Raw genomic sequence first — 10,754 nt, 5'->3', positions numbered from 1 at the left:
AGCTTAAATTTTTAATTTGTTTTTTCCTGCCGAATTTGCCTTAAAAACCCTACAGCCCATAATTAAAGAGTCCATGGGCCTTTCAAAGGCAACCATGAGGTAATCATCCAAGAAGTCAGGGGAAAGGAGGCGCCCAAGGCAAGTGGAGCCCAGAGGCGAGTGGAGAACAGCGGCAGGTCGCCCGGAGGAAAGGGTGGGGGGGGATGGCATAGCGCCTTTCCCGCCCCCCCGTGTCCCCTCTGGGCTCCCCTGCCCGTCTTCTCCGTCCGGGGCTGGCGCCGCGTCACCCGCTGCCGCGCCCCCCGCCGCCGCGCCCCTTGGCGCGCCTGCCTTGTCCCTGGTCTCAGCCCTCCCGCGCGTCGCCTTCCCCGCGGAGGGCGGGTCAAGGGCTTGCGGAGGGGTGCAGGCACGTGCCGCTGCCTTGGTCCTTGGCGCTGGTCCTTCCCAGTCGCTGCGCCCCCACCGTGCCCTCTGCGCGTCTCCGGACCCCCGGCGCGGCGGCCAGCCCACGTGGCGCCTTCCAGGGGTGGTTCAGACGCGCCCACCATCCCAGGGGTGGTCAGAGCCTCCGCTCACGCGGGGCGCCCGCCGGCCGCCACCTCCCACGACCCGCCCTGGATGGTTCTCTCAGGGTCCGTCGGGCGTCTGCTCTGACCCTGCTGTTCCCCGCTCCGAATCTCTCCCCTCCGGTCCCCCTGCACAGGCCTCTTGCCCGGGTTCGGCTCCTCGCCTTCCCTGCCCCTGCTCTCGACCATCGCTTCGCCCGCCCTGCCCGCCGGTGCCCCGCTCCCGCTGCAGCCCCCTCGCCTTCTGTGACGAGAGGGGCCTGGGTTGGCCGTTGCGGGGAGAGACGCGGTTGTGTGTAAAAGCGAGCTTTGGGGTGTTTGGGAATGGAGAGGGGTCCGGTGCGCCCCCGGTGGCTCTGGGGGTGGGAAGGGGTGCGGAGAGGGCGGTGTCGGATGTAGGCCTCCGGGGCCAGTGGCGGCGCCGGGCGGGACTGGGGGGGGCCTCCCCCGACAAGGGCCAGCAGCGTCGGGGTTTCCGCTCCCAGCGGCTTGGCCCAGGACGCAATCGGAGTCTTGTCGGGGGTGGCCTGTGGCCTCGTGTCCCCCTCCTGCTTTGCCTGTTCCCCCACCCCCTGTCCAGGTACCAAGCACGTCCTGTTGCGGAGGTTTAAAGACCCTTTGGGGGTCGCCCGTCCGCCTAGGGTCGGGGCGGTGGGGAGGAGGGTTCACTTCTCCCCCAGACTCCGCTGCCCACCAAACCCCCGGGGCCGCAGTTGCTGCGCCACGCCACGGTCTTTGAGCGGCCGTCGGGAGGGGGCTACCCGGCAACCCCGTGGGGCCATGCGTGTGCCCCGCGTTCCTCGATTTGTGGGGGGGGGCAGGGGGAACCCCCTGAGCGCCTGTGGAGTAAAAAAAAAGAAAAGAAAAGAAAAGAAAACCCAATTAAGGAAGCTTAAATTTTTAATTTGTTTTTCCTGCCTAATTTGCTTTAAAAATCCTATTGCCCATAATTAAAGAGTCCATGGGCCTTACAAAGGCAACCATGACGTACTCATCCACGAAGTCAGGGGAAAGGAGACGCCCAGAGGCCAGTGGAGCCCAGAGGCAAGTGGAGAACAGCGGCGGGTGGCCCGGAGCAAAGGGGGGGGGGATGGAACAGCGCCCTTCCCGCCCCCCCCCCCGTGTACCCTCTGGGTTCCCCTGACCGTCTTCTCCGTCTGGGGCTGGCGCCGCGTCCCCCTCCGCCGCCGCGTACCCGGCCGCCGCGCCCCTTTGGCGCGCCTGCCTTGTCCCCGGTCTCAGCCCTCCCGCGCGCCGCCTTCCACGCGGAGGGCGGGTCAAGGGCTTGCGGAGGGGTGCAGGCACCCGCCGCTGCCTTGGCTCTTGGCGCAGGTCCGTCCCGGTCGCTGACCCCGCCCTTTACCCTCAGCTCCTCTCGGGACCCGCGCGCGGCGGCCGGCCCCTGTGGAGCCTTCCAGGGGTGGTTTGGACCCGCCCACCATTTTCGGGGGCCTCAGAGCGTTGGCTCACGCGGGGCCCCGCCGGCTGCCACCTCCCGCCGCCCGCCCTGAATGGCTCTCTCTTGGACCGTCAGGCTTCTCTTCTGACCCTGCTGTTCCCCCGCTCCGTATCCCTCCCCTCCGGCCCCCGCCCAGGCCTAGGGCCCGGGTTTGGCTCCATGTCTTCCTTGCCCCTACTCTCGCCCCCAGCTTCGCGTGCCCTGCCTGCCCCTACCCCGCTTCCCTCTGCAGCCCCCTGTCTTCTGTGGCGAGAGGGGCCTGGGTTGGCGGGTGCGGGGAGAGACGCGGTTGTGTGTAAAAGCGAGCTCCGGGGTGCTTGGGAATGGAGAGGGGGTCCGGTCCGCCCGCGGTGGCTCTGGGTGGGGGAAGGGATGGGGAGAGGGCGGTGTCGGGTGTCGGCCTTCGGGGCCAGTGGCGGTGCCTGGCAGGCCTGCGGGGGCCTCCGCAGTCACGGGCCGGCAGCGTCGGGGTTTCAGCTCCCCGCGCGTTGGCCAAGGACGCAATCGGCGTCGAGGCGGGGTGGCCTGTGGCTCGTGTCCCCCACCCACTGTCCAGGTACCTAGCGCGACCCGGCGCAGAGGTTTCAAGACCCTTTAGAGGTGGCCCCTCCGCCTAGGGTCGGGGTTCCTCGGGCCGGTGGGGAGAAGGGTTCCCTTCTCCCCCAGACTCCGCCGCCCACTGCACCTGCGGGGCCGTGGTTGCTGCGCCACGCCTCGGTCTTTACAGGGCCGTCGGGAAGGGGTACCCGGCGGCCCCGTCGGGCCGTGTGTGTGCCCCGCGTTCCTCGATGTGTGTGTGGGGGGGGCATGTGAGAACCCTCTGGGACCTGTGGAGTGAAAAAAAAAAAAAAAGAAAAGAAAACCCAATTAAGGAAGCTTAAATTTTTAATTTGATTTTCCTGCCTAATTTGCTTTCTGAAAACCCTAATGCCCATAATTAAAAGATTCCTTGGGCCTTACAAAGGCAACCATGACTTAATCCTCCTAGAAGTCAGGGGGAAGGAGGCGCCCAGATGCCAGTGGAGCCCCGCCCATAGGCGAGTGGAGACCGGAAGAGAGTGGAGAACAGCGACCTGTCGCCCAGATGAATGTAGGGGGGATGGCGCAGCGCCTTTCCCGCCCCCCCCCCGTGTCCCCTCTGGGCTCCCCTGCCCGTCTTCTCCGTCCAGGGCAAGCGCCGCGTCCCCCCCACCCCAGCCGCGCCGCTTTGGCGCATCTGCCTTGTCCCTTGTCTCAGCCCTCCCGTGCCCCACCGTCCCCGCGGAGGGCGGTCAAGGGCTTGCGGAGGGTGCACGCGCGCGCCGCTGCCTTCGCCCTCGCGCGGGTCCTTCCCGGTCGCTGCGCCCGCATGGTGCCCTCGGCGAGTTTCGGGACGCGCGGCGCGGCAGCCGGCCCCCGTGGCGCCTTCCGGGGATGGTTCGGGCCCGCCCCCCACCCCCGGGGGCCTCAGAGCCTCGGCTCACGCTGGGCGCCCGCCGTCCGCCACCTCCCTCCGCCCGCCCTGGATGGTTCTCTCTCGGTCCGTCGGGCGTCTGCTCTGACCCTGCCGTTCCCCGCTCCGTGTCTCTCCCCTCCGGCCTCGTGCCAGGTTCAGCTCCTCGCCTTCCCTGCCCCTGCTCTCGCGCCCCGCTTCGCGCGCCCTGCCTGCCCCTGCCCCGCTTCCCGCTGCAGCCCCCTCGCCTTCTGTGGCGAGAGGGGCCTGGGTTCGCGGGTGCGGGGAGGGACGCGTCTGTGGGTAAAAGCGAGCTTTGGGGTGCTCGGAAGGGAGAGGGGTCCGGTCCGCCCCCGGTCGCTCTGGCGGGGGGGGGGGGGGGAATGGATGGGGAGAGGGCGGTGTCCGGTGTCGGCCTCCGGGGGCCAGTGGCGGCTCCCAGCGGGACTGGTGGGGCCTCCCCCGTCACAGGCCCTCAGCGTCGGGGTTTCCGCGCCGCGCGGTTTGGCCGCGGACGCAATCGGCGTCGAAGCAGGGTGGCCTGTGGCCTCGTGTCCCCCCTCCTGCTTCGCCTGTTTCCCCACCCACAGTCCAGGTACCTAGCGCGTCCTGGCGCGGAGGTTTAAAGACCCTTTGGGGGTTGCCCTTCTGCCTAGGGTCGGGGCAGTCCGGCCTTGGGTAGGAGGGGGAACCCCCTGGGCGCCTGTGGAGTGAAAAAAAGAAAAGAAAAGAAAAGAAAGTACCCCATTAAGGAAGCAAAATTTAAACCTGTCAGCCTAAGCACTGCCATCAGCTCACAATAAGGAAAAGGATCATCTCTGGCTCCCAGTGATTCAATCATTTTTATCATAAAATTTTTATTATCTAATACTTTGTTAATGTATTACTTTATTATGTTTTAATTTAGTTTATCAATTGTTATATTTATTATAAATGTGCATAATTACATACATGCCATAAGCGTGATATATAGATTATATAATTTCATACATATTAATATTTATACATGAATGGTATGTAGATGATTATAATATTATTGATCATTATTGTAATTATATACAGTACTGATCATAGTTGTTATGAAATACAGTTTCTCTATCCATAGAAGGTGTTCAGTTGTCTGAAGAGAGCTTAAGAGAGGGGTTCCAGTCTACGGAACTTTCTAAATCTGACAAGGAACCAGGCAGGACTGGACCCACAAGCTCTGCAGAGGCCCTCCTGGAAAGCCAAGCCACATCTCCGCAGTGATTGGCCCCAGATGGCTTTTCTTGTTCTTGCTCCCAACTTTGCACACACACCCCTGAACTTTAGACCAAGAGGGGAAATAGATATGCTCTTCAGATATGGTCTATGACATAGAATGGCCCTCTTCTGTCAGCTCCTGTACTGCTCCCCCACCCCAACTTTCCACCTCCTCTGCCTGCCTTTGACTTGAGTCTCTGCCAAATGCAGGGGGGTGGAGGTGCCCCCCTGACTCACTATCCTGTTGTCAGTAAGTAGTTCCTGTCCTGTCCTGAGTGATTGTTCATTATCTCAGGACTCTCTCTCCCTCTCCCTCCCCCTCTGCACCTTCCTCTGTTTGCACGAGAGCTAGCACATGCAGTGTCTCTCAAATAAATAAAGCCAGGATCCCTGGGTGGCTCAGTCAGTTAAGCATGTGTCTTCACCTCAGGTCATGATCCTGGGGTCCTGGGGTCAGATAGAGTCCCACAACGGCTTCCCTGCTCAGCAGAAGAGTCTGCTTTTCCCTCTCCCTCTGCCTGCTGCTCCCACTGCATATGCTCTCTCTCTCTCTTAAATAAATACATAAAGAAAGTCTTTAAGAAATATAAAAATTCACATGAAAATTCCAAATTGTACTGTGGTTCTAAATCAGGACCCTAGGTCAGAAAGTAGCCAACTGAAAAGAGTTATTGGCACTTATTGTGACTTAGGAGAGAACAGTTCTCCCTATGGAGGCCAACCCAGAGCCATGCATGCCTCCTGGAGTCCCTACTTCAAAGAGCCATGAAAACAGAATATTGGGCCCTGCAAGCGACCTGTAAGAGAATTAACTGAGTGCCCTCGGGAAGATGCAGCACAGGTATAGACATGACACAACAGGTGGACAACTATTTGCAAAACAGCAATATGTCAAAGCTGCATTAGAATTGTATTATCTCAAAGTACTGTCTAGAAACCAACGTTATCCAATAATACATCCTGTAAGTGTGCAAATGCGGAGACCGTGAATGTGGCTAAGAATCCAGAGTCTGTCATTGGTTCCGAATAAAGAAAGACTTATGGATTCAGAAATCTCTGCCCTCCAGCAAAAACAAGGGGAAAGATTGATTTGTCATGGCCTTATGAGGAGGCTGTTTCTGAGAGATCATAACAACAACAATAACAACAAAAATGCAAGGGTTTGGTAAATGTGGGATGGAGCGCTGTCTTTCCACGAAGGAGAGAGGAAGCAAGGGTGAGAAAAGGTACATGGGTCTCGTCCAGGCATCGTGGCAAAGCTGTCTCTTGAGATGCCATCCACTTCAGTGCTGGGAAATCTGTACTTTTAGGTCACCGCATGGTGTGCAGGTCCCACAGAATCTGGAGATTTCCTCCAATGTGCCACGTGAATCCAAGAGCCTATTCCCTGGAGTTTGGCAGCACAGGGTTGGTTAGCAAGACCTGATATGGGCCTTTCCAAAGGACTTGAAGAGGTTTTTTTTCTGGAATTCTTTTCCAGTAGACAAGATCTCCAAGTTGCAAGATGTGATGCTTAAGGTCATCTCCTTAAATGCACTGGGAAACCACTCCTCTCCCAAAGCATGGTTATTTTTAACATGAACAATTAAGCCCTTACATATTAATTTCCTTTCATTTTATTTACAAATTCTCTTTATTAATTTTCACAGCCTGAAATTCACTGGATGGAAAAATCTAAGTCAAAATGTGAGCTTACTACATCTACTCGCATTGGAGGTACCTAGAGGAATACGTATAAAATTTACTCTACAGGAATGTGCTTTAAAGCCAGGCATTAATATATTCTTATTGAAAAACTTTTGAGGAAATAATCAGAACCCACACAACAGGAAGAAGGTGAACCAAAGAAGAAGGTGGAGGAGGAGGAGGAGGATGGGACAGGGGCAGGGAGGGGAGGGGAGGGGAGGGGCAGGAGAAGGAGAAGAAAAGCTTGCAAAGACCACATACTGCAAATGACAGACTCCGTATATTTTCAAAAGAAAGTATTGACATCAAGATGAAAGATGACCAAAAATATCCAGACATTTGAAAGGAACCCAGGCGAAACTTCTAGAATTGACAAATGAAATAACTAAAATTATAAACTCAGCTAGAGGGCTAAGCAAATACAGAGGAATTAATTAACTAGAAGCCAGATTTGAAGGTACTCTCAACAATGCCACAAGGATTAGAACATGGAAAATGTGGATAAAGCTCTCCATGAAATTTTAAAGCACTTAAAAGGTGTTCAAATGTACTGGCACAGCCTCCTACATGGGAATCTCTCTTTTCTTCCTCCGTGACCTCATTTGGTATCATTTCCCCATGACCCAGAAGCTTCATTCACTCTTGTGGAATATGCTGCGATGGTTCATTTTTTGTGTTGGCTTCGCTGGACCACAAGGTGCCCAATTCGGTGAAACTTTGCTCTGGGCCTATGAGATTGTTTCTGAACGAGACTAACATTTGAATCTGTTACTAAATAAAACAGATTGCCACCCCAATGCTGCCAGGCCTCATCCAACTGGCTGAGCCAGAACAAAAAGGCTGAGTAAGGGAGAAGCCCCTCTTTCTAACCCTCTGTCTTTGAGCTGGGACATTGGTCTTCTCCTGCCTGGATCATAACCATGTGAGCCAGTTTCTAATAAATCCCTCTAGAGAGAGAGGACATGGAGATGTAGGTGTAAACAGTCAGTTGTTTCTCTGGAGAATGCCGACTAATAGCATTCAATTCCTCCTCCTGACTTAGTTCCATTGATTTAACTCCTTCCTTTCTTTGGGAAATGAGGATCCCGGTTAGATGCCCTTTCTGACCTAAACACTTTAGACCACACAGATCCGCAGTTCCCGCCCCAGTGAATGGAAACACCACTCTGTGGTCCAGATGGTGGATCTGCATCGTCACAGCTTTGTCCAAGGGAGGCTTCGGGTAGTTTGCCATGTTCCCCCAGGGCCACGAGAAGCCCTTATTATTTCCCAAGTGGACTGATAAGAGGCCACATCCTGTGTCAGCTACAGGAGAAACAGAGCAGAACAACAAGTGGATGAACCCAAAGAGCAGACCACTTGCAAATGAAAAATGAAATGAAATGAAAAATTGAATGAAAAATGAAATGAAAAAATGCTTGTTCAACCAATTCTCATTTAAATTAGGAAATTTGGGTTGCAATTCAGATAAAAATCAGCAACTTAATAAGGCAGGTGGGTATTTCAAAATTTTTCTTATGAAGACAGGAAACCTGCACCGGGGAGAGTTAAAATCCTTTTTAACTGATGATTAAACAAAAAATTCAAATGATTTGACCAAGAAACAGTGGATCTCAATCTAAAGACATCTCAAGGGAAAAAAAAATAGGACTGATAGAATGAGAGTGCAGATTTAGACATTAACTAAATTGAGAAGAGAATATATGAAAATGATGGATATAGAAATATCATGGAAACCCACAGACTTGCCACATTCCTTATATCTAAATGTCACAGTCAAGTACTTCTACTTATGCTCAAGTCCCAGGCCATGCTGTGCTATGTGATACATCCCAGACCCATATTAGTAGTCATGATGGTGGTAATTTAACTGTGGATATTAAACACCTTCAAGATACTATTCAGGGCATTCCTTGTGATCCTTACAATCAGTTCCAAGAGTGAGTTTCGCACAAAGGATTAATGATATTCTGTCTGATGTAAACCCCTTTGCTTGGATCAAAACACTGGTGCCAGCATTATAGGTGGAATGATGACACTTTTTATTGCTATAATCATTTTATGCTTAGTCCTCAGATGCGCATGGAAATCTTTCTGATGACTAATGGTTCAAGAACTTGCAAAACGGATTTTGCTGCTTCTGCATTAACAAAAAGGGGGAAATGTAACCGTCCCTCAGAATGATAGGCTGCTTAAAATATCACTAATGAGAAATGGTACTGGTCACGCAAGCATGCTTGACGATGACCTTGAGAAAACCTGAACTAGCAGCAGGCCACCGGTGGAGAGGAGGATACACGTCCTTGAAGCCCAGCCACTCAGGGTGGAACATGACCTGTTTCCCTTTTCCATTGTCTCCCCTGCCTCATGAAAGCCTGCTGTTAGAATAATCCCTTTATGTGCACTTGCTCAGCCAAAAATTCCAAGCACAGCCTACTCTGTTTACCTACAAGACTATGGTCAGCATAGGACTCCCATTCCTTCTGGTTGACCTACAAGACTCATGACTAATGTATAACCTCCTCATTTGTTGGTTGTGGTCTTGTATCTAATAAATACTGGACTGAGGAGTTTTGGGGGGTGACAGTCCTTTCAGCGTGGTCCCTGCTCCCTCCCTCTCCGAGGTGACTTGTTTGTTCCTCATTCTTCTCCCCAGTGCCATCAGGAAGGGGCCCCCAAATGCCTGGCAGAGGGAAGAGATGCACGGAGGGAAGCCTGGTGCTTGTGTGAAGTGGGATGTCACTCAGCGCTCAGGGAGCTGTCACACCCTCAAGGCAAAGCTGTCCTCCTGTGCCCTGAGCCACAACCTTTGATGCCAGACCTATACTCTAGGCCAGGAGTGTCTTTACATTGCCCTAGGTCTGTGAAGCAAAAAGATTCTGTGGCATCCCCAGTGGGAGAGGAGCAGCGCTTCCAATAGACAAGGGTGAGTCTCCCCACTTTGCCCTCCCCAGGCCAGTGTTCTCCCAGGCCCATGCCCGAAACGGAAAACCTACTCTCACTCTTCAAGGGTCCGTCCTTCTTGCCCTACCCGCTCTGCTGGGCCACCGTAACCTGGAAACGATGGCGTCTGGCTTCCCATGCCAGCACCCATTTGGCCCCCAACTTTTGCCCACTTGACCCACAGAAGAGACTCAGGAGAGCTATGCAGAGAAACTAGAACAGGCTTTAATTAATCAAATGAACATTACCTAAAGGTTCTGCGAAGAACATGGGGAGAGGGGAGGGAAAACCTGTGGGCAGCGGCAGAAGTCCCAGGAGCTGTGGGACTGGAGGCCAAAGGGACACGGATCTCCATGTACTGTCCCAAGGCCCATGCCCCCTGGGATCACAGACGAGGCCTCAAGTCCCCACCTTCCTTCAAAATGGTGGGTCAGGGATTGGGAAGTTTCCCAACATTGGGTGGCAGGCTGGGAGCCCGGTTTTTCTCCAGGACTGGGCTTGATTTGTGTCTCCCATTCCACACTAGTCTTGCACCGGTGTCAATGGGAAGGAAGTGCAACACCGGCTACTTCTCTAGGAAGGTATTGGCTCAGCCGAGCCTCTGCCTCTTGGGCTCCAAGGAAGCGGGCTGTGATTTGGAGGAAAAGGGCTTGTTGCCCGGTGCCGATCTTTTGCGTCCTCTCCGGTGCTGGGCAGGGAATGAGGGGGTCTTCGTAGCAAGGCTGCTCGTTGGGGCCCTGCTCGTTCCTGCTGTAATGGTCAGAGCCCCAAACCTGGAGCACAGATCTGCAACATCTCCTCTCCCCAAACCTGGGGGTGCTGCGGTAAGCCCCATGCTGATGGGGACCGGCATTGTGCTGCCCCCTGGGGGGCGGGGCTGCTGGCTTTTGGGCCCAGCATGGGACACAGCGCCGGGCACCTGGGGGGCAATTGCCAAGCCAGGGGCAGCGGCAGTGGGCTGTGATGTGGACGAAAATGGTTTCTTGCATGGTGCAGCTCTTTTGCACCTAATGAATCGCTGGGCAGGGAATGAGGGGGTCTTGGTGGCAAGGCTGGTCTGGGCTGTGCTGACCAGAAAGGTGGGGCCACTAGGAGGAGAGGCCAGGACGCCCCCATCCCCGCAGGCGGCCTTGCTGGCAGAGCTAATGCCATCTGATCTCGACCTCTTCCTGCTCTGGTGCCTGGGGATGTGACTGAAGGGAGGGGCACTCGGGACTCCTGACACAGGCTGGTTCGTCGTGCCGGCTCCAGCGGTCCCAGACAGGGTGCTCTGGCGTGGGCAGCCCCCTGTGTTTGGGCCCAGGCTTGCCCTGGAGCCCTGTGGGCCGCTTGGGGCCCTGCTCGTTCCTGCTTTGATGTTGAGAGTCCCAAATCTGGAGCACAGATCTGCAATGTCATCTCCTCTCCCAAAACCTGGGGGTGCTGC

General features: G+C 55.1%; 1 protein-coding gene across 1 annotated transcript; it reads right to left on the bottom strand.

The window, feature by feature from the left end:
- Nucleotides 1-572: 572 nt before the first annotated feature.
- LOC116577936 (translation initiation factor IF-2-like) lies at nucleotides 573-2,834 on the bottom strand. The gene is made up of 3 exons (XM_032321724.1): nucleotides 2,711-2,834; nucleotides 2,241-2,585; nucleotides 573-1,405 (listed from the first exon to the last, which is right to left on the bottom strand). The coding sequence occupies exons 1-3, from the start codon at nucleotides 2,832-2,834 to the stop codon at nucleotides 573-575; spliced, it is 1,302 nt and encodes a 433-aa protein (XP_032177615.1).
- Nucleotides 2,835-10,754: the final 7,920 nt, after the last annotated feature.

The sequence above is a fragment of the Mustela erminea genome, chromosome 18 (genome assembly GCF_009829155.1).
Source record: "Mustela erminea isolate mMusErm1 chromosome 18, mMusErm1.Pri, whole genome shotgun sequence".
Taxonomy (NCBI): Eukaryota; Metazoa; Chordata; class Mammalia; order Carnivora; family Mustelidae; genus Mustela; species Mustela erminea.
The sequence above is the reverse complement of the archived record's forward strand: the minus strand, read 5'-3'. Positions and strand labels throughout refer to the sequence as shown.

What these genes read in the sequence shown, in the direction of transcription:
- LOC116577936 (XM_032321724.1), bottom strand. Translation starts at nt 2,834, where the DNA reads ATGCCCCCCCCACACACACATCGAGGAACGCGGGGCACACACACGGCC. An exon ending in CAGCAACCACGGCCCCGCAG is followed by an intron (nt 2,586 to 2,710) that starts GTGCAGTGGGCG and finishes GGGTCGCGCTAG; the next exon opens with GTACCTGGACAGTGGGTGGG. An exon ending in GGGCTGCAGAGGGAAGCGGG is followed by an intron (nt 1,406 to 2,240) that starts GTAGGGGCAGGC and finishes TTTACTCCACAG; the next exon opens with GCGCTCAGGGGGTTCCCCCT.